Source organism: Carassius auratus, chromosome 27 (genome assembly GCF_003368295.1).
Source record: "Carassius auratus strain Wakin chromosome 27, ASM336829v1, whole genome shotgun sequence".
Lineage (NCBI taxonomy): Eukaryota > Metazoa > Chordata > Actinopteri > Cypriniformes > Cyprinidae > Carassius > Carassius auratus.
Genome location: NC_039269.1, coordinates 2889433 through 2912880, shown reverse-complemented (window position 1 = coordinate 2912880; position 23448 = coordinate 2889433). Strand labels below are relative to the sequence as shown.

The 23448-nt window shown below is 38.7% G+C and overlaps 1 protein-coding gene and 1 pseudogene across 3 annotated transcripts; one reads left to right on the top strand and one right to left on the bottom strand.

The window, feature by feature from the left end:
- The first annotated feature begins 1471 nt into the window (after positions 1-1471).
- LOC113045096 (enhancer of polycomb homolog 1-like) lies at positions 1472-14597 on the top strand (annotated as a pseudogene).
- Positions 14517-23030, bottom strand: LOC113045093 (NACHT, LRR and PYD domains-containing protein 3-like). Of its 3 annotated transcripts, none has more exons than XM_026205252.1 (11): positions 22130-23030; positions 22017-22045; positions 21752-21877; positions 19792-19839; positions 17943-19641; positions 17550-17633; positions 17351-17434; positions 16658-16921; positions 16287-16373; positions 15810-15929; positions 14517-15607 (listed from the first exon to the last, which is right to left on the bottom strand). In XM_026205252.1, exons 2-11 carry the CDS (start codon positions 22030-22032, stop codon positions 15595-15597), a joined length of 2541 nt encoding a protein of 846 aa, XP_026061037.1. In that variant the 5' UTR covers positions 22033-22045; positions 22130-23030; the 3' UTR covers positions 14517-15594. The 3 variants fall into 3 exon arrangements, 2 of the variants coding, with proteins under 2 accessions (XP_026061037.1, XP_026061038.1); XM_026205253.1 differs by having other exon boundaries at positions 19792-19836; positions 22130-23029; XR_003275951.1 differs by lacking the exons at positions 14517-15607; positions 15810-15929 and having other exon boundaries at positions 16658-16746; positions 22130-23028.
- Between the last annotated feature and the right edge of the window lie 418 nt (positions 23031-23448).

Genomic DNA, 23448 nt, shown 5'->3' with positions numbered 1-23448 from the left:
TTATGCGGCTGTCAAATCATAGTATAAGAAGTACTTGATTAAATGAATGTTGCTAGTTAAGTAGGTTACTCTGAAGTGACATGATGTAATGAATTAGGTCAGTAACAAACTAGACGTTGACCTAAAAAAAGTAATCTCAATTCAGAAGGATGAATAACTTCATCCTTCAAACATCAAATATGATTTGACTTAAAATTATTAAAAAATCTAACTTATACAGTTCTTTTTTTCTTGACAAATATACACTGCATTTTATTTTTTAACTGAGTGAAGAAATTAAGTCATTCATGCATTTCGATTAACTAGTCCTAATGTTTAATTTCAAAGTTGTATAGTTAAAGGGTCATATGATGCTTTTTTTAAGGATCATTATTTTGTGTATTTGGACTCCGCTTTGGGACAGTCAATAGTAAATACTTAAGAAAACATACTTACATGAGCTGATTCGGAAGTGCCAGATTTTCGTAGCAAAGTCAGAATTACCTCCTCTCCTAGGTTCACGAAACAGTCGTCCATAAAATGCGTTGCTGTTCTGTTGTGAGTAATCTTAAAGATTCCTAAAGACATCTACTTTCGGAAAGCCAAATAAAGTACTTTTCGTAAATACACACAGCATCTCCCTGACACGGCTGCTTCAACACAAACTGCGGTTACTGAAACCACGTCTTCTTTCTTTGTGTAAACATTTGGGCGGCATTACGCAAATATTTCCAAATAGTGACATAGATGTGTGGGGGCGTGTTTATCCATCTTTGGATTTGAGACTTTTTAGTCGTTGCAACTTTACAGATCCTCATGCACAAAGAGCTTGTAACACTCCAAATAGAAAAAAAAATCAGGAACAGAAAGAGCTTTATTGCCAAGTATGCTTGCGCATACAAGGAATTTGTTTTAGTGACATAAGCTTCCAGTACACAGAGACAACAACACAAAATATTAGGGAAATAAGTGTATATACAGTTGTGCTATAAATGATAATAAAATAGGATTGAGTGAGATGCAGGGATGTACTAGGATGGAGGGGTAACAAATAAATATAAGGATATTGCACTTTTTTTTGCATAAGCATAAATAGAAATTTTATCATATGACCCCTGTAATATTCAAAAGTTATATTGTTTTGAAACCCTCTATATAGTTTTTTTTTTATCTATACATTTTTTTTAAGAAATTCATACTTTTGCCTTGAAAGCATATTGGATTACATATTAATTGTTACATTACAGCTGATTTCTAAAGGTTTTATGACAAATGTAAAAAATAAAGTAGATTATGTAATGACGCTGGGAAAGTCTATACTAATAATTTAAGAACGAGCGTCTTTGAAAATACTTTATTATTCTATCGTCCCTTTCCCCATAGCCCATCAGTTAAATTCTCCTGCACACCGGTGAAAAAGACATGTTTTTGAAGAGGCGCGCTCTGCTGAAGGTATGGGTGTGGTTTTCACTCCCTCCCGTCTCTTCGCGCCACACGAGCGCATGCGCTGTAAGCCCGTGTGGGAATGGCTGATCTGGGATCAGGGGGTTGGGCCGCTCAACACGAGCGGACCGTTAAAGAGTGTTTTTAATGTCCGCCATGTTGGCCATGGCGCACTGAGCCTGGAATCAGGGACCGGAGCGCGCTGGAGACACACACCGAGAGAGAGCGACCCACACCCGGCCTCGCGCCTCCGCTCGCCCCGCCAGCTCCACCGAGCGACCCGTGCGCTGCTGGACACCGAACCGGCATCATCCATGAGAACTTTAACCGGACCAGTAGGGAACATTAGGGGATCGGATAGATTTATGCTGCATCTCGAATTATAAAGAAAAATGAGTAAACTGTCGTTTCGGGCGCGGGCGCTGGACGCGTCCAAGCCTCTACCCGTCTTCCGCTGCGAGGACCTGCCCGACCTGCACGAATATGCGTCTATTAACCGGGCAGTGCCACAAATGCCAACGGGGATGGAGAAAGAGGAGGAATCGGTACGTTTTATTGCACAGAGTCATGTATTTTGAAATTCATTTCATTTTTATTCTCAGAGGCGCGTCCCTTGCTTCTCTGCGCCAGTGTACACAAAATGGCCGCCATTTCTCCTGCAGAAAAGCGTCAAATACGTCGCTAGGGTCCGAGGCGGCCGAGGTTTCGTATATTCGGCCCAAACTTTAGAGGTTTTTCTCAACAAATATAACCTCGGAGGTGATTGATACACAGTATTTTAGACAACAGACGGTTTACGGAGTACAAAGGAGTCACGTGACCACGGGCAAAGCCACCATTTTGTTGATTTCTTAGCGCTCCGTCAAGGTGCAACACCGCGCGCTGAACTAAAGGGGGCGCCAGTACCTGCGCCCCTTCCCTTACACATACAACCATCACAAATTAACACCCAGTAAAATAATTGGTGCAGTTTTCTGTCTCACATTTTGAACGATTCAGTGGTAGTGTTTTATTTTCTAAAGAGCCATACGCTTAACTGAGAATAGCTGTCATGTCAATTAAAGCATAAGTATATTTCTTAGTAATTGGATGTTTCTAATCAAGGTACTCTCTGAGAAGCATTTACATTTATGTGCATTGTGAAATTCATTGGTGAATAGATCTCTGAATTGACAGAGGAGGCCTACATGGCTCTACCAGTCTGTTTAGGTGTAGGCAATGATCCATTTGACCGCTGCAGGGGCACACAAGGCCTTGTTTTGTTTTCTCAACACAGGCATCTAAAGCTCTTGACAGCTGCTTTTCATCTGTACATCCACATCATGCAAGCAAACATAATGCACATCTCTCATGAGAAGCGGTCTTATCTTTCAGCACCTATTAATGTGGAACTATTTATATCAGATCCATTAAAGCTAAATAATTTCCCTCATGACATTTGTCTGTGTATTTTTGTATTTGTATCCCGCAATGCAAAAAATAAAGCAAAACATTTTAAGCTGATATGTAGTCTTTCAAAAAAAAAAAAAAACATTTTCTGCACAGCTCTGATAATGTGTTGGGGGAAATATGTGTGTAGTAAACATGTCTGTTCAAAAGTGATGGTGTTCAAATGCAGGCTAACCCCAGGACTCTGGGACAGGTGTCAGATGTTTGTGTGTGAGACGGTGCTGCGGTCCCACACGAGTGTTTTATTTTATATTTTATACTAATAATGGAGTATCTGGGGGGTCAGAGTGACCACATCAAATAATGTGCGCTTGGTCAAATAAGTGGGTGATATATGTGGATTTTCAAAGCTGGATGTGACTTTCATTACCGTGCACATCATTTCATATTGGCATAACAATCAGTGGTGGTGTTTTTATTTTCTAAGATTGTTTATGTGTACATAGAGTAGAATATTACCTAATTGTTTGCATGTAAATAAAGTAGAGGTCAGTGTCTGGGATTGAAGCGTTGTTGTGTTTGAGCACGTGTAATTGTTTTGGTTGGGTTTGCATCTGACAGATCCAGCACTGCTGTGTCAGGGGCTTTCCTTGCAGCGCGTAGGCATCGGTCTCCATTGTCGATTAGTACAGTCTGTATCCATGTTTTGGTGTTTTTTAGAAGTGGTATGTTGTGAATTGTGCTGACAGTGTGCTTGTGCTGTTTATCAATTTGCATATTAACTACTATTTCTCACCTGGCCCCTGCATTGTTTTGCATTTGCCCTGTTGCGTTAATCTTTTACTGTTGTCATGCTTTGAAATGTGATGAATTTATCAGAAATTAGATGTTTATACAATTTTTACAGCTATAAGGTTTTCAGGGCCATATTTTATAGATCACTGTGTTTGTCTTTGTGTATATAGCTTTTCTGTCTCACATGAATGCATCAATGCTTGTATCTTCATATGCAGTATTTGGGGATTATAAAGAAAAATAACAATTATGTGCAATAAGGCAGTCTAAATAAGCTCAAAATGGATACAAATAGTAGTTATCCAGCAAAAAATATCATAATGCATGATTTTATTAAAATGTGCATTTGTATTTTGCAATGCATGATTATGTATCAAATGTGACAGTGGACCACAAAACCAGACAGAAGGGTCTTTTTTTGAAAGCTGTATAAATAAGCATTTGATTTATGGTTTGTTTGGATATGATGGTGTTTGGCGGAGAAATAACCGTTTAAAAAATCTGTAATCTGAAGTTGCAAAAAAATGTCCCAATGAAGTAGAGCTGGTCCAGAATATTTGATTATTTGTTTGGTAGGTTGGCATTCGATTTTAAAATTTGAGGTTCAAATATTCAGGGTGTTTTTTTGTTTCTGTTTTGTTTTTAACACCAAACGGTCTTCATTCATGTTTTTGTAATTGTGAGGCAGAACGGTTGTAAGGACTGTCAGTTACAGTTATATTTCCACGTGAGCCTGGTACGGCGTGATGTGATTACCAACCATTCTTGGCCCAGAATTTTAGGCACGGTTCGATAACCGTGATGTTAGAGTGGGTTTGTGTGAATTTTGCTAAGTTAAAGTGTGCTATTTGATAAAACAGCCAAGTAAACAGCTACGCTACGTTTGAGACAGTTTGGTCTGTTGAGGAAACATTTGCGCTCATTGATATTATACCCGTCGTCACCTTCGGTTTACTTTTCACGTCAAGAGTTGTCTTTTTATCTGTTACATAATGAAGTAAATATCAGATAAAAAAAGTCTCAAAGACAGAAAATATCTGATCATCGTCCATACCACTTATCTTACATAAACCAAGGCAACGACTGACGCATTTGTATTGCATTCCAAAGAGCGCCGTTATCAGCACCACAGTGGAAAATAAAAGCTATCCGTGCTGACTGGGACGGAATAGAACGGTTAAGCAAAGACTTAACCAAATGCTGAAGACCTCAGCTGAGTGGGAGCACTTTAAATTGAGTGAGGACGAGACAAAGGCAGTGAGCCAAATATGTGATTTGAAACTGGCCTACCACAACAACACATCAAGTTTAAAAAAATCCCTGCTTTTATTCTCTGTTAATCCGTAATTTTACACATTATAAAAACGTGCACTTAATTTGCTTGAAAATACTTGGGAATATGGCAGCCGTAAAAAAAAAAAAAAAAAAAACATACAGTAGCCCAGTTTAATAAAAATTTGTCTAGATTAAAAGTCAGGGGGGCAGGGTTTCATATTTTTTTTGAAGCACCCCTGGGCGCCGCCATTGGCTAGCGGACCCCCACCTGCCATTAGCATTCCATTGACTTCCATTCATTTTGGCGTCACTTTGACAGCGAAGAACTTTACATCTGAGGTGTTTAAAGACTCCATTTGTCCATTCATTATTTCTAAAGAAACACGAAAATGTATAAAAGGCTCCATTACCTTGTATCTTACGTTATGTTCCCATAGAAGCAGTTTTTGTAAAAATAGGCTAACGATTGCGTCATAATCAGTGACCCTCTGTCGCACAGTAGAGAAATTAGTGTATGGACAGGAGGAGAAGCTCGCAGACAATCTTTTACTGTCTATGAGGCTATCGGAGGGACATGGAGGCATAAAGTCAAGGGAGATAATTAATCAGAATACTTGCCAAAATTTTCTCCTGTTTACGCTCGCCTTCTCTGCAAGATTCGGTGGGTGATTCAGATTGACTTCACTTGTCTCCGTTGAATCCAATGGGGTCACTGTGTCCTTTTCTTTTACTATCTATGTTAAAAGTATTGCTCTTAACAGACCTGTGTTTTGTATCACTAGTTCAGTGTCCATTCTCGGAGCATATTAGCACACTGATAACCATATTATTGACAAATTACATCATATTTGTATTCTGCCTAGTGTCAGCTTTTTATATTTGCTTAATTTTTAACCTCTTAAGACCCTGTGGCACGATATGAGGACATTCTATTTTTGTGAATTTCTCTGAGACTACATGCCACAGTTTGTCTGGATGTTTGTACAGAGCACATTCAGGGCTTTTCAGAGATACCAAATGATTGGATGTTTCCCCATGACAATTTTCTCTCCTTGTCTTCGAAAATGTCTCTTATGGCAAATAATTATTTTGTTACTATCATTAAGTCACATTTTTAAACTGCGTGTCAAAATCAACATCTCAAGAAAATGTTATGGGGTTTTAAATCCAAAATGACTGTTATGAAACAGGATGTTGATTTCCTCATATGAGGACACCGGTACTAAAAGCATGTTTATTAAACATTTTGGGAGACCTAACAAATAATTTACAGGGAAAGTAATTCAGTATTCAATATTCTATAAAATATTTAATGAAAATCTTGTCAATTACTACTCCCATTATAACACTTTTCTTTTCTTTTTTATTGCGTGTTGCTCCAAAAACACTTTAATATTCAAATTAGATTAGTTTATAGATATAATGTATATAATGACAACCTGTCTATTGCCATTTTGCAGAAAGAAAACTTGTATAGTCATTGTTATAACATGGTTGAGAATCATCTTTATACAATGTTTTGCCCAAAAAAAAATATAAATCTTGAAAACGTATCTATTGGTGATTTAAAAAAAAAAAATTTAGTTTTTGCCTATGCATGTTCATTTACAGGACATAGTATGACTTATGAATGAAATGTGCATATTTTTTCATTTATTTTTTTTTAATGCTGTAAACCAGTGGTTCTCAATTCCAGTCCTGTCGCCCCCCTGCTCTGCACATTTGTACATTTCTCTTATCACTTCAGACTTTTGTTCTATTCGAACATAAGTGCCCTGCGAAGTTGACATCACAGGATATTCCACTATAATTCCGAAGTGAACGTAAATGTTCCATTCAGAGTCCTCTGAAGTGTGCGGGACATGAATTTACATTGTATTTATTTACAGAGGTATATGTCACACTTGTCTGTGTGTGAAGATGTTCCATCCAGTTGAACCCCACACTTGCATTTGCAGTTTAACTAGGCTAAATCTTATTTTGATGCGTTCATGTAGGAACACCATCTCCAGCGGGCCATCTCTGCTCAGCAGGTGTACGGGGAGAAGAGGGACAACATGGTGATTCCTGTCCCAGAGGCTGAGAGCAACATCGCCTACTATGAGTCCCTCTACCCAGGGGACTTCAGGATGTCCAAACAGCTCATTCACATACAGCGTGAGTCATACAGCCTTTATCCAGACCAAATATCTCCTTCAGCTTGAGTTTTGTGTGTCCTTCATGCCTTTACTACTCACTTCTCTGAGCTGTGACACAAAAGGCAGCAGACAGGAAATAACATGTTTCATGCTTTTAAGAGCCATTCAGAATTACTTGGGCACTGGTAAATCGCTTCTTGTAATAGAAGAAAATAATAGTCTGTTATATTATACAGACAAACAAATTTAATTGGAGTCAGTGTTGCAATGCGTCTGCTCATAATGGTTAAAATTCAGTTTGGTGCCGCAATAGGCACAGAAGTTGACTACATGGTTTGAAGCCTGCAATGAAACTTTGTTTATCATGGTTTTGGTTCACAGTAAAACTTCTCTAACTCTGTTTTTCTTTTTTTTGCACCCTCCAAACTGGTCCCGCTACATACAGCATTTAGTCTGGACACCGAACAGCCAGATTATGACCTGGACTCTGAGGACGAGACATTTGTAAATAAACTGAAGAAGAAGATGGACGTGGGAGCCCTGCAGTTTGAAGAGATGATCGACCGGCTGGAGAAAGGCAGCGGACAGCAGGTAACTGGTGGGCAGAACCGGGAATTGTCAGAAGATTTGGAATTTAGTTGTAGTTTTGAACTTGGTTTTTTTTTATTTTTTTTATGGTTGTTATGGGGCGTTCACACCAGACATGACTTGCGCAAATAAATCGTACTATTCGCATGTGGTTGGATGTTTGAACATTGAGTTTACTCTCTTCATTCATGGGAGGGTCTTCTGCCAGTTCAATTCACGCAGCATTGTGATTTCAACCACCATTGATTCTGATAATTTTCAAAATATTACTGTTATCATGTCATGAAATGTAGTTTTAAAAGTATTGATGTTCATTATCCTGTTATGTTGTTTTCAACAAGTTTAATATGAATTATTCTCTTTCTCTCAGCCGGTGTCTCTACAGGAGGCCAAGCTTTTGTTGAAGGAGGATGATGAGCTGATAAAGGAGGTGTATGAGTACTGGAGCAGGAAGAGGAAAGCATGTCAGAGCGGCTCTCTCATTCCTGTGGTCAAACAGGAGAAGCGTGATGGCTCCAGCACCAGTGACCCGTATGTGGCCTTCAGGCGTCGGACGGAGAAGATGCAGACACGAAAGGTGAGAGGGCAGTGCTCATCAATGAATTGGCTCTGCTTATGGAATGACGAGAATCCATTCACACATTATCTTTATCCACAGAATCGTAAGAACGACGAAGCTTCTTATGAGAAGATGCTGAAGCTGCGTAGGGACCTGAGTCGAGCTGTCACAATCCTGGAGATGATCAAGAGACGAGAGAAGAGCAAACGAGAGCTGCTGCACCTCACACTGGAGATCGTAGAGAAGAGGTGCTCATAAACATATACAACCTGGAAATATAGACTTATTTTGCAATTTTATCTTTGTATAAAACTTTTTTTTTTGCACATTATATATAATGAATGCACATTTTAATTGATTTATATTTTCTCAGCAAATGCTAATATGCAATTATTTATATAAAGGCTGTATATTTTATGTATTTGGTGATTTTAGAAATTTTGAACTTAACATTTTGAACAAATTTTTGCAGTTTAAACCATATTATCAGTTATTTTTGCAGTCACAGAAACCTTGGAAATTAATGGAAATTCACTGTTTTGGGAAACCTGGTATTCTAGGTTAGTTGGCACAGGGGTGTGTGTCATTTAAGCTTCATTGATGTGTGTTCATTTGTGTGTGTAGGAATGGCATGGCTGATTTCGGAGGTGAGGTGATGGCAGAGGTTCTGGCTCAGAGAGCTCTGGAGAAACCAGTCATCCCTCTGATCCCAATCACCAACAGCAACCAGTACAGACACACGGAGCATGACCGGGTACACACACACACACACACTCTTATATTTCTGTTTATCTGGGCCAGTGGGCTCCCCCTTATAGCCAAAACATACTTTGCACAAGTACACAAGTGCTGTGTTTTTAGAAGACTGTTCTTTTTTGTGTTTTGTTTCTTCTTAATTGCCTTAATGTTTCTGTTAGCACTGTCAGAATTAGCGTGTTAATGTAGGCAATTTTTTTTTTGTCCTGTTTAACTGCTTTAAATATTTAACACTGGGCATGGCTAGGGTTGGCCACCCCACTCAAAACTGCTGCTTCGGTTACTATTTTTGCCATTAAAGCCACATCAAACAGGAGGCTTTTCAGACGCACACTTCAATTTCACTTCATGCTGTATGCTGTAAACCGTTATCAATTCATATTAAAGCATTAATAATACTCTTGAGCGTACGCGTCAGAACTGGGTCACGTTACGCAGCGGCAACTCTTAAAGTACGAGCAGCCAAATAAACATCAGGGATAATCTTTAATTGATTGACAGCACTAATTTCTGTGTTCATTTGGGTTTGTTACTTATGTTCGGCTGAAGATGGATAAACCAGAGGTTGTGCGGCAAAAACGGAAGTATGAGAAGAAGTCCAAGCCATTGCCATTGGCAGGCTCTGCCCATTCAGGCCCAGCAGTCTTTAACACTAAAGACCTCAATCAGTATGACTTTCCCAGTTCAGACGACGAGCCCTACTCACAGGTACACTGGTTCAATGACAGATTCACAACAGATTTTTGTTTGCTCATTTTCTCTTGACTTAACACGCTCTTGTTTCCTCAGATGCTCTCCGGCTCTTCAGAGGTCGAGGAGGAGAACGATCCAGATGGTGTGTTTGGGTTCAGGAGGAGAACAGGCTGTCAATATCATGCTGTACGTTGTGAAGCATCCTGATATGCATGAATAAGAGCGTGTTGTAAGGTTGCAGTCTAGGCTGTATTTTATTAATAAATGATTCTGTGTTTTCCTCAAAGGCACGTTCAGGACCTATGGGCGGTTGGCCCTGGTCAGACCCTGCCGAGGGCGGGCTAGCAGATGTGCGGTATCGCTATTCTCTCACCACGCTCACCGTGCCACGACGATGCCTGGGGTTGGCACGTCGGCGAGTGGGCAGAGGGGGCAGGTGAGTTAAGACCGTTAAATTACATAGTCATACATAAATAACTGCAGTTTGATTCAGTTAATTAAATTGTTCATTTGAGGACTTTGTTCAGCAAATAATTGTGGTTTCAATTCATTTGAAAATTACCCACGTAGTAAAATTAGTTGTTTAATTAGACCGTTAATTACATTTTTTGGGGGGAATATTTTTATATAATTTTGTAGATAAATGGAATTGCATATGATTCAGTTCATTTGTAATTTGCATTCTTCATCTGATCAATATTTGCGAATTCAGTCAATTTGCATGTAATCACATAATTTGCTGAGAAAATAAACATTATTTTAATTTCAGTTATTTGTGAATATTTTTTAACCATTGACCATTTTTATTACTCTTATGTGTGATTTTAAAGTTCATTTTATTTTTCAGCAAATACCTTCACGCAGTTCTTTTGTAATGTATTTTTTCCTTTTTTTTGTTCCTTTTTTAATGTGCATATCGTGGTTCATTCAGTTTATATATGCATGTATGTGTGTGTTAACTCATTGTGCAACAATAGATGAATTCTCTCATGTTTGTTTGTAGGGTTTTGTTGGACCGAGCCTACTCTGAATGGGATACGGTGTATCATGGGCTGGACCCGGATTCCCCCACATTCCCATCGTCGTCTCCCACCCAGCAGCCCAGCACGGATACCTCACACACCAGCACAGATACCTCTGCCCCCTCCTCCACCTCACCAGACCTCACACAAATCCTGCTCAATATCAAAGCCTGTCGCTGGAGGCATTTCAAGCCTCGGACGGCACCGCCAGACGACCCCGACAATCCTGAGCACTGGTCTGCCCGGAGACCCCGCCGCGGCTTCCTCATCCGCCCTATCAACACGCTTCAGACACAGAGAGGCCCTGCCTCCTCCGCCAAACCACGTGTCCCTCCACCCACACCCGGTGGGTCCCCTGATGCCAAATAGTTCCTGAGTGTAGCTGCTTTGTTCTTTTTCTCTGGTTTTTAATGAGTTGCAAAGTTAATTTCAAAATGTTTACAAGACTACCAGAGTACCCCTATGAAAATTTTAGAATAACTTTTGTGAGCATAATGTGATGATTGTGAGTCTTGACGTGAGCAGTACCATCAGTTTTTGGCATGTGGTGATCTTTTCTCTGCACATGTGCTCCTGCAGCGTTCACAGCGGAGCAGTACCAGCAGCACCAGGAGCAGCTGGCACTGATGCAGAAGCAGCAGCTTGAACAGGTTCAGCTACAGCAGCAGGCCGGCAGCACAGCCATCACCAACAACCCCCAGGTGAGCCTCCAGTGTACACTAAACCTGGCATCTTTCCTAGTGCCTTGCTTCATGTCCTGTTTGTTCAGATTGTCCTGTTTTAAAGTAGTACATGAGAAAGTCTTTCATTATCTGAGAAAATATTTTGTGTGGCATCGGTACTTAATTCCTGTTCCCAAAATACTTTTACAGTTTGTTACCTTTTCACTAGATTTGTAATGGTAATGTGGAAATGTCAATGCACATTTGTCACGATACATTTGTGTTTTATTAACTTGGCATTAAGTTAATACTGCTATTGACATCTTGCTCTTTTTGAATGATGTGTTCAGTCTCTTTCACAGGTCCCCCCCCCTCTTTTAGAAAGTCTTGGAAACACTCTTAACTATTGTGACAAATGCAAAATGTACATTTTTTTTTTGTTATTTTGTTCTGTTCACCATTATAGTAGTTCACCCCAGTATTTTTAATAGGGTCCATATGTGCTTCTCTTTATATAGGTGTATGTGTTTTCAGATGTTACATTTTAAAAATAAAAACATGAATATTATGTATTATTGATAATAAATGCAGTGTTATGAGCAATAACAAGGTCAAGGTGTGTTGGCATCATGTTTATGTGACGGCAAACCATTGGCAATTCCCATAATGTAACAACCTCTGCTGTTTTGATCACACAATATCCTTGAAAATTTATGAAAAGGCTGTTTTCAAGTTGAATTTTTATCTGAACCACTGAACAGATTTTGTGTTACTGAGCTGCTGTTTTGTAACTTCATTTGTTTTTTGTACCTCAGAGTTTGGTGTCGAAGACGATAGACGCTGCTGGTGCTCAGTTTGCTGCCTCTGCACTGGTGACTCCTGACCAGCTGATGGCGCTCAAGAGTAAAGAGGAGGGAGTTGGTGTCAATGGAGTCGTCTCAGCCTCAGGTTGGTCTTTCTTAACTATATGCATTCACCATTAATATATTTATCAGCATGCAAAGAATTCTGTTCTCATGAGCTTCCATCATTTGACTCGGCAGGCGTCTATAAGGGCTTACATCACACGAGCTCTGCAGGGTCGTCCATCCTTGCGTCTGCGGGCCCTACCTCCACCTCATCCCCTCCCCCGCTGCCACCGCCTCCACTACTAACAACGGAACCTCCTCGTCCAATCACCACGTCAGCACGGCCGGCCCCGCCCCTGGTCAAGCGCTGATGGGCGGGGCTGTGAGAGTGAGCGTCCCCTCACCAGCAGGGACCTTGAGCGTGCGGCAGCTGCAGCGGCAGCTCACTGTTCCCGCCTCTGCCCTAAAACTCGCTGCCAACGCCAACAGACCCATCCCAAAGGTCACCGCGGGGTCAACTTCCCTCGACATGGGGCCCAGGTGAGTAACTGTGGGGTCAAAAGAAAATTTCTGGTTGAACAGAAATTAAAAGTACCGTGTGTCGTCAAGAAAAGAAAAGTGATAGTTAAAACATAAATGTAAATGGTCATTTACTCATGTTCTACTGAACACAAAAACAAATTTTTTTTTTTTTGGTAACCAAATAGTTGATGGTAGCAATTGTTTGCGTAATATTTTTTCCATACTATGGAAATCAGTGACTACTAACAACTTTATGGTTATTAAAATCCCTAAAACTACCAAATTGAAAGCGAGTAGAAAATGACAGAAGTTTCCATTTTGAGTGAACTATCCCTGTGCTTTTCCTCCAAAATAAAAGCTAAATTTAATGTTTGAAAATGGTGATTTTGAGACAGCCAAAGAAAAAATTATTTTTGTACTGTATTTTTTTCTAAGTGAAATTACAATATTACAAAAAAAATTATGTAGTTTATCATTGATATACCGTATTTTTCGGACTATAAATCGCAACTGAGTATAAGTCGCATCAGTCCAACAATACATCATGAGGAAAAAAACATTAAGTCGCACTGGACTATGTCTTATTTATTTAGAACCAAGAGAAAACATTACCGTTTACAGCCGCAAGAGGGCGCTCTATACTTTTTGTTCTTTGATTTGAATTTGAGGTCTCTTAAGTTCTTTGTATTGAATTTGTCTTGCAGGGAAAATCACGATCAAGAGAAACCTCCGTTAAATAGTCTAACAGACAAAACCGTTGCTATGGAGGTGACGTAGCCCCGCCCCTCAAGCGTTCATACACCTCCTCTCAGTCGAGGCGTCTCCTTTAGGTGCTATGCATCATAGCGAAGCTGTTTCCGTGGCAGCCGTTGGGACTTAATTGCAATGCTCATGTTTTGTTTTTATCTTTTTCCAAAATTTTGTTACTGTTATCAACATCTGTAAATTATGAAATATGGAAAATATTCTATGTACATACATATTTGTAATACACCCCCTTGTATATAACATTACTTGAATACAGAAATTGTTCATTTGTGATGTTTTGCACTTGGGAAAAAAATCTGAAAAAAACTGCGATTTTCGTAGTGTGTGTATGTGTTGTGTGTCTGAGATTGTGAATGTTCAAAATGTCTGTGAGACTGTATCTGAATGTATGTCACATGCATGGTGCAAACCTGCTGTTTTATCTATTTATTGTAAGGTGTTTACAATCTTTTTTTAGTTTTTTTTTTTTTTTTTAATACACTGTAACCTCCTGGGTTTCTGTGCAGCGTGTGTGTGCATGTAGCTACAGCAGTTGTATGTGAACATCTCTTGGAAAAAAGCAGCAGGGGTTTTTGTCTCTCTCTCTCTGTCCCTCACTCACTCTCACTCATGTGGCTGCTCCCACTCCACTCAAGCACTATTTTTTTTTTTTTAAACAATGCTGCTTTATTCATTTTTTTTTTCTGGAATCTGAGAGACCCTTTTTTTATTTGGGGTTTGTGAAACTTAAATGGGTTTATTTTTATTACCTCTGTTGTGATGACTGATTGTACGTCCCCTGTGTTGAGGAGCGAGTCTGTTATTTGTGTGTAACAGTAGTTCTTAAGGGAGAGGACTACAGTGACATCGTCATCATCATCAACATTCCACTTTATATCAAAACAAGGAAATCGAACAAAAAAGGGACGTTTTGTTTCCTGTAAGACTTCATGTTGGCCCGTGCTGTGGGGTCAGCATGAGCTCTCTTCTGTGAAGAGGACGGTACTTCACAAGGCTACTCGTAGTTGTTGTTTGTATGTACCACAATCTGAATGCCCGTTCCAATGGCATCATCTATCTTTGAGGTGTTTTTTTTTTTTCAAGTCCCACCTGGAAGAATGAATTAAAAATAATAATTATGACAAAAAATTAATAAACCCAGGGCATTAAGTGTTTGACCAGCACTACTCTGTGTGTCATTTCTTCTTTGAACAAACACAGCTGCTTCACGGAGTGGTCAGGATATTCTTAAAGTTGTGCAGTTTTAGAACAACACGGCTGTGGAAATTATGGGTTTTATTTTTGGGTGAACTATTCCTTAAAGTGGTACTCACGAAGTCTTTAATGCAAATCAGTGGACATCTGCAGGGACTTTGCTTTCATGTTTTATTAAACTTTCACATGAGCTTGTAGCTAAAACCAAACAGGGAATTACCAAATTCTTATTTTTTACAGTATTGCAAAATCAAATAATCCAATGAAAAGAACACACTACTACAGTTACATGAGATTTGTCTGCTTAATTACTGACGTATGAATGTATATCCAGAGGAAAACTGACCCCCTGGTATAACCTGGTTTCTCCCAAGGCTTTTTTTATCTGGAGTTTTTCATTCCTTGCCACAGTTGTCTTTGGTTTGCATATAGGAGACCATAACATTTTGTATCATGTATCTATTTTTGTTGAACTGCTTATGAGTGTGATATGACCATAATCTTAATTCCCATTGTTTATACACCGCATTTAAATGATAAACATCAACAAATAGTAAATGGACTTAATACACTAAATTGTTATAAACATCACAAAACCTAAGATTCATAATCCTCTTTATCACATCATAATCAATAACCCCACCTTAAAATCTTTTTTTTTTTTTTTGCATACAAACAGTGCTCAAAGTCACACAGTATATAGAGTTTAGCAAATCTCAACTGCTTGTTTGTATCATCAAACATTAACTTTACAATCACCCGGCTCTAAACTACAAAAAAATAATCATGAAACTGTAAAACTGATTTAAAACAATCTGTATTTTGAAAAGATTTATGCAAATAAATTGTCTTGACAACTATTACAATACAAAACCTAACTGCATTTTATATACATCTCAGTTGTCGTCATCTCCATCCACAGCTTTGGTCAAGATGCTAGTTATCATGCCATACCATTCATTTTTAAAACAAGGACCTTAAAAATGGAGAGAAGCAAGAGATTAAACATGTATTAATTATATATGAAAATATGCTATTATACTGAAAACTTTAAATTTACAATGTTTACATAGAAATATTGTATAAATCATAAAAAGTCAATCTTTTGTTTCTGGCTATCATTTTACAGTTCTCATAGTTATCAATGTATTCATTTGTTAACCTTAGTTTTTACTTACTTCCGTAACATCTCCATAGAAAAGCCCCAAGAATTCAAATGAATCATCACCTTCTGGTTGCAGCTAAGTTCACGGTCTTTATATTCTGTACATTTTTGAGACAGTTTATGGCAAACCGACCTTCATAACCAGAAAGCACAAAGCATAGCATCACTACAGAGTCAATAACAAACCTGACATCTGCTTTTAATAGAAAATAATCACTGTAATAACAATTGTTTGTTGGAGAAACAGACTAAAATGTAAGTAGCTTTGACAGGTGATGAACTAAGAGATTGCTCCTCAACTGGGTTTGTTCCTCACAAAATGTTATGTAACTTGACTTGGAATATGCTGCTCAAGTCACATACTGTAGACATCGTTCAAAGTTTTTTTGTGTTTTGAATCTTGAAAGCTCTTATCTCTATTAAACTGCAAAAAAAAAATACACTAGTTTATTTACTGATGCAAAAAGTTTGATGACAAACCAGTACAAACCCTTCAACTCTCATAACACAGGCTGGTCTTGTGCGTGACCTCTGCAAGATCTTGATTCCCTCCTCCAGTAAAAAGAGAGCATCTACCCTAGTTAAAGATAAAATGATCAAGATTTTAGGAATGGATACTATTAATAATTTGCTTTTGACACATTTCATTTGAACAGTTCCATAACAACGGATGTTATATGGATGTTGCCAAGAACAAATCTTCTGAGTTGTTCCACAGAAGAAAGTTCCACAGGTTTGGAACACAAGAATGAGTAAATGTTTAGGGTGGAATATTCCTTTAAATAAGACCAACACAAGAGTTCCTAACAGACAACTGTATACAGACACAGGACAGAAGGTGATTTCAGATCTTTTTCTTACTTGACTTCTGTTAGACTGGGGCAGTTCTGGATGATCTGAAGGGTCCAAACACACCATCTCTCGGTCAGGCAGTCTACAAGTATTGCCATCTTTTTCAGTTTAGAGAAATACAGAATATTAATTAATGCATCTGAATCATTTTGGGTTATTATCTGAAAAAGTTCGATCCAGTTGATGTTGATGAGCTCTGAGTGTGGAGATGTGAGACTGAGTGAGCGTAAGGGCGCTGCAGGGTCTTTATACGATAATATTCCTATGTGGACACTAGAAAAATTAAACAAAATTGGTATTAATAAAGCAACAGATGTGCATTGAATCTGATTATGTTGTTAGGTGTCTATAAATCAACAAGTTAGAACTTGAGACTTTTTAATTTTATGATTAACTGATGGTCTGTTGGGAAGCAGTAATTATTTGCAACATTGACAGAAAGCAGAAAAAAAAGCAGAAAGTGTGGCATTTCATTGTTTTATCTGTTTTGAGTTTCCAATTTAAATGCATTACTTTTACCATAATAATAATAATCTGAAGGTATTACTTTGGAGAACTAACATGCCAGACAAATGTGAAATATTTACTTATATCTACACATGTACAGTTGAAACTATTAAACTATCATAAAGGTGATTACATGATCATTGTGAGAAAATGCTATCTGATGAACAGGAAAAACTAAAACAACTTTTTCTACACCTGGATAGCTGTTCACTGATTGACAGATCAAGTGTATTGATAGAACAATTGCCAACATCTGGGATCTGGGAAGCGACAAGAACTCTGCAAAGCACAGAGAAAAAAAAAGTCCACTGAAGGATGATAGCAGGTGTGTATGAAATACATTAAATGTATAAAACATATTTTGAATCGGTGGTATAAAAAAAAAAAACCTTACTCCTGGGCATTCAGCGTCTGTCCTCTCGTGAGGGCACACAGCAGTTTACCAAGATCAGACTCTGATGCATCTTCTAGAATCAAACTTTAAAATCAAATACAGAACATTACGGTAATGACTAAATAAATTACATTTTCAATAACAAACAATAACAATGTAATGATACATTTAATGTATAAAATCTTTGTTATGTCAAAAATCCTTCTTAATAAATGTAATACTATTTTGGGATAAATCTGACAGTTGTAAGACATTTATTTTACTTTGGAAATACTGGAGAAACAGATTAAAATAAACAACCGTGGTCATATCACAAAAAAGGTAGGAAGACAGACAGGGTAGGAAAATCATTGCATTATCAGTGTAGGATCTGTTTTGCACCAAAGCACTTACTACAAATGTTTAATCTTGTGGAGTACAGGTAGAATCATCATCAACTTTTCAGGCGTTAAACTGGAAGACATGAGATCCACTTTTTTGATGCTCTGACAGCACTGAAGGCAGTACAGCAGGGCCCAGCAGTCTGTTCTTCTCAACAATTCACCATATGTATACAACCTATTCAAGGATTCCATAGCTTCTTTCACAAAGTCATCTTCATGGAGTTCATAAAGACAGTGAAGAAGAAAAAGAGCTCCACTATCAAACAAACAATTTAAATGAAACTTTTTCAAAATCCATTTTTTCAGACAAGCCTGTGTGTTTGGGTGAAAAAACAGCCCATGTTTCTTCATAAGTGTGTGTCTCACAGCCTTATTCAAGAGACCAAATGTAAACTGCCACACAGCTGGAAAATCTGGTGGGTAACAATCGTTATGATTTAATAACACTGCAAGTTTCTTCTGGGACTCTTCTTCATCCAGAAGGACATAGTAGAGAGCAGTAAAGAACTCCTGAAAGCTGAGATGCATGAAACTGAACATTGTCTCCTGGTGGATTCTTCTCTTAAAGAGGAACTTGCATAGGAATGGATTTTTAGCCGAGTCTGAAACAGTTTCATGCACGCTTTCCTCATCAAACAGCACTTGTCTTTCCAGCATGCCTCTCTCTGCCAGCTGACCCAGACTCTTTAGCAGTATCGGGACGGGCTGACTCAAACCCTGGCAGTGATGATCCAGAAGAGTGAACACAAAGTCAACGTAGATGGAGGTGATGGTTTCCAGTCCGCTTGTCACATCTGCACCATCAGTGAACCTATCTCGCATAACCGTGCAGGTGATCCAGCAGATGACAGGGATGGAGCAGGCGGTGAAGAGGGTCTCATTTGTCTTCACAAATGTATAACCTCTCCTGAAAAGTTGCTCATCCTGAAAGAACTTCTGGAAGTACTCCTCCACTCCCTTCTCAGAGAAACCCATAATCTCAGTGAAACGCTGAGGTCCTTTGAGCAGCAGACTTAACTTGTCTGTAGCTGTAGACCTGGTGGTGACCAGCAGGAAGGACTCTGGCAAGATGTGACCCCTCAACAGGGCACAAAGTGTGACCTCAGCTGGAGCTTTCTGAATCACATCAGTGTGAGGTGACATGTCATAATTGTCCTGTGTGAGTCTCAACTCATCAAACCCATCAATGATGAAAAGCATCTTCTGTGGTGACTTCTGCAGTATCTGTGAGATCTGATCTGGTGTTAAACTGCAGCTGTAGCTCAAGATCTCAACCAAACTCTTTCTGCCAGGAATACGGTTTATTTCTTTACACTTTAAGTGAAACACAATCTCAAACCGCTCTTTGTAGAGTTTATCAGATGCCCAGTCCATCAGGATCTTCTGTACAGTTAAGGTCTTCCCATTCCCTGAGTTTCCCTGCAGTATGACAGCACTAGGACTGATCCCATGGTTATCTGGGTTGAACAGAGAGTTTAGATGGACTGATTTATCACTGCTCCTGGAGCTGAGGACCTGCTGGAAGTCCTCTCCACTGGAGCGGAGCTCTTCTTCTCTCTCTTGTTGATGTCTATGTCTCTGCAGGATCAGAGGTTGTGTGTAGCGCTCAGACAGCAGCACTCGTTCACCAGGCAGAGAGTTATACTCAGTCACATACCGATACTCACTGCAGATCCGTGTCTTATGTTTGAAAATCAATGATCTTGTTGCTTCAGAAATAAAACAACCAATATTCAGAGGTTAAGTGCCTTTTAGAACAAATTCTGATTTTGTAGCTTGATACATTGTTGCTTATTAATTGTTTTTTAATTAATAGACAGAAGGAAAATTATTTAACACATATCAGACTTATCTGTTACCTGATGTTTGTGTTGTTTCAGAGTGTGGGCGATCAAAAGTGAAACCTGCAGAAAATTTGAAACTTACTCTGAATATCAATTAATTACAAATCATAGATTGTTAACAGCTAGATTTAGGACATATATAGCATTAAAGGGTTATTTCACCAAAAAATTACAATTATGTCATTAATGACTCACAGTCATGTCGTTCCAAACCCGTAAGACCTCCTTTTATCTTCAGAACACAGTTTAAGATATTTTAGATTTAGTCCGAGAGCTCTCAGTCCCTCCATTGAAGCTGTGTGTACGGTATACTGTCCATGTCCAGAAAGGTAAGAAAAACATCATCAAAGTAGTCCATGTGACATCAGAGGGTCAGTTAGAATTTTTTGAAGCATCGAAAATACATTTTGGTCCAAAAATAACAAAACTATGACTTTATTGTGAGCGCGTTCACTGCAGTGTTATGATATCCGGTTCGCGAACGAATCATTCGATTTAACCGGTTCTTCTTGAACCAGTTCACCAAATCGAACTGAATCGTTTGAAACGGTAGCATCTCCAATAAGCATTAATCCAAAAATTACTTAAGCTGTTAACTTTTTTTAATGTGGCTGACACTCCCTCTGAGTTAAAATAAACCAATATCCCGGAGTAATTAATTTACTAAAACGTTCAGTGACAAAAAAAATACACTGACTGAACTGCTGTGAAGAGAGAACTGAAGATGAACACCGAGCCGAGCCAGATAACGACCAAAAGATTGACTTTGTCTCGAGTCAAGAACCTGTTGCGTCGGTTTTCGGATCACCAGTAGTGATGGGAAGTTCGGTTCTTTTCCGTGAACCAGTTCTTTCGGACAGTTCGATTCAATAAACCGATTGAAAAAAATGGTTCACCAGTTCTTTTGCGCTCAACGTAATGACGTCATTGGCGATGATTGCCCTTCATTCAATCCTTCGGTTTACCTGCACTCATAACATTAGCACAGAATCAGTTCGGTTCAGAAGCTCTGTGTGTCAGTCTGCTTCACGCTGAATCACACATGCGCAGTATCATCAGCTCCTCGGTTCTCGAATCGGACGCGTCTGACAGAAATGGTTCTGGGCTCAGTGTACTGGTGATCCGAAAACCGATGCAACCGGTTTTTGACTCGAGAACGAGTCAATCGTTCGTTTGTTATCTGGCTCGGCTCAGTGTTCAACTTCAGTTCTCTCTTCACAGCAGTTTAGTCAGTGTACTGTTTAAGTAAATTCATTACTATTCATTATAAGGAGTGTCAGCCACATTAAAAAAGTTAACAGCTTAAGTCATTTGTGGATTAATGCTTATTGGAGACACGAACCATTTCAAACGATTCAGTTCAATTTGGTGAACTGGTTCAAGAAGAGCCAGTTAAATCGAATGATTCGTTCGCAAACCGGACATCACTACACTGCAGTTGAACGCGCTCACAACAGACCTGGAAGAGAAGACAATGCTGAATAAAGTCGTAGTTTTTGTTATTTTTGGACCAAAATGTATTTTCGATGCTTCAACAAATTCTAACTGACCCTCTGATGTCACATGGACTACTTTATGATGTTTATTACGTTTCTGGACATGGACAGTATACTGTACATACATTTTCAATGGAGGGATAGAAAGCTCTCAGACTAAATATAAAATATCTTAAACTGTGTTCCGAAGATGAACTGAGGTTTTACAGGTTTGGAACGACGATTTTTGTGTGAACTAACCCTTTAACATAACTTTATTAGTACCAGTGTTGCCAACTAATTTTCAGAGAAAGTTGCTAAAGGAAGTTCAATTTGTTGCTAAATGACGTTGATGTCATTATATATATATATATATATATATATATATATATATATATATATATATATATATATATATATAAACAGAAATACTTTAAGAAATTATCAAACATTATCTGAAATATTTTCAACATCCATGAAGTACAATACATTTTACTTACCGTGTGCATTATGTAGGAAGTGGACACCGCCTGTTATTGTATTGTTAGTGAGTACAGGAGCTATAATATGACTTCCACTCTGAGCTGTAGCGTTGACATTTGGCCCAGCGCGAGATCTGAAACTGCCTACGTGACAAGGGGAAAAAAATTGGCCTGAAATATCAACGAATTTTACAGAATAAAAATCAATAAACTTTAAATATAACGTTCTTTAGTCTTGAGTGACGAAATGATGATATGAGAGAAAATGATTGGTTTTACATACTGTAGAAAGTGTCCATTTCAGTTAATTATCTGCAAGAATAGAAACGCGCACACATTGTGTTAGTATTTCCTCTGCAGAATAAGTTTTAGTTAGAATAAGTGTTGCAACGCTACCTTATTTTCATCGCCGGGAAGAAAGCAAGAATGGCTCATGTTGAAGTAGACGACAACGGGTGCCTACGTGAGCAGGCAGGTAGGTTTCAGAAACAGTGTTGCCAGATCTCGCGAGACAAATAAGCAACCAGGCCTGTGAAAACAAGCACAAAACAAGCGACTTTTTCTACGGAGCCCCGTTCCGGCATAAGAAAAATAAATAAACCGTGGGGACGGATTTTTAACTGGGTACAGATTGTTGATTTACATCCATGTAGACAGATTGGTAAACTGTGCGCAGTTTTACAAAACTGTACACACGTTACAAGAGGGAGTTAAACCACCTTTTAATATGATTTAACATTAGAAAACTGATGGGATATCAAATATAGACTGATGTACCGAGTACATTATATACACAGTAAACTACTGATAATTAAAATTTGCACACACAAATAAATCATTCTGAATTCACAAATTCTTTATTTATTATTGTATAATAAAAACTCTCCTACAGTCCAGTCAGTCACCACCAGTCGCAACTCGCGCTCATTTATTTGAAGTTTACATCACTCACTGACAACGTTTTCCTAACCAGAAAAAAAAAAACAGATTGCCCTGCTCTGCCTCTGATTGGCTAGTACTCGTTGCCATCTGAGTCAGAGCCAATTAGTAGCAGGATTTGGGTGGGAACTCCTACGTTTAAATAACATATAGAAAATATCTGCTTGATAACTTATTATGGAGCCGGGGAAAAGCCAAAATAAGCAACTACACTTTAGAAACAAGCCCAAAAAAACGCGACCCGCGACTACCAATATTTGTAAGCGACTTTACAGAAAAACAAGCCCAAAGTCGCTTAAAGAGAAGAGTGTGTAGGGTTGCACAACAAACCCCGACCAATTACTACTCAAAACTTGCCCAATCGCGTTTCAAGGGGGTTCCCCGGTTTAAAAAAAAAAAAAAAAAAAAAAAACCGCGCTCTGGGGGGTAAAATACACGTTTTCGCGGGGTTCCTCCTGTAAAATGCGCATTTCAAGGATTGAATATCACGTCACCCCCGCAGACATGAAAAATAACCCGCGGCAACAGTGTTAAAGTAGCCCGATTCCGCGGGAAAACCGCATACTTGCCAACACTGAGTGTGTGAGTGCGTCACACGTCGAGTCAAGTCTCTTGGCCAACCTAATACACAGCGATGTAAAATCATTCCTTAATACTGTTCAAATTGTTAATATGATGTTTTTCCATAAGCCTGTGTTATACTACTGAATTAAAACAAGACTGAATTTGAAAAGACATGGATAATACATATTTTCCTTTTCATGCCATGTTTTTCT

What these genes read in the sequence shown, in the direction of transcription:
- LOC113045093 (XM_026205252.1), bottom strand. An exon ending in TGAAACAACACAAACATCAG is followed by an intron (nt 19,642 to 19,791) that starts GTAACAGATAAG and finishes TTATTTCTGAAG; the next exon opens with CAACAAGATCATTGATTTTC. An exon ending in ATCAGTGAACAGCTATCCAG is followed by an intron (nt 16,922 to 17,350) that starts GTGTAGAAAAAG and finishes TAATTTTTCTAG; the next exon opens with TGTCCACATAGGAATATTAT.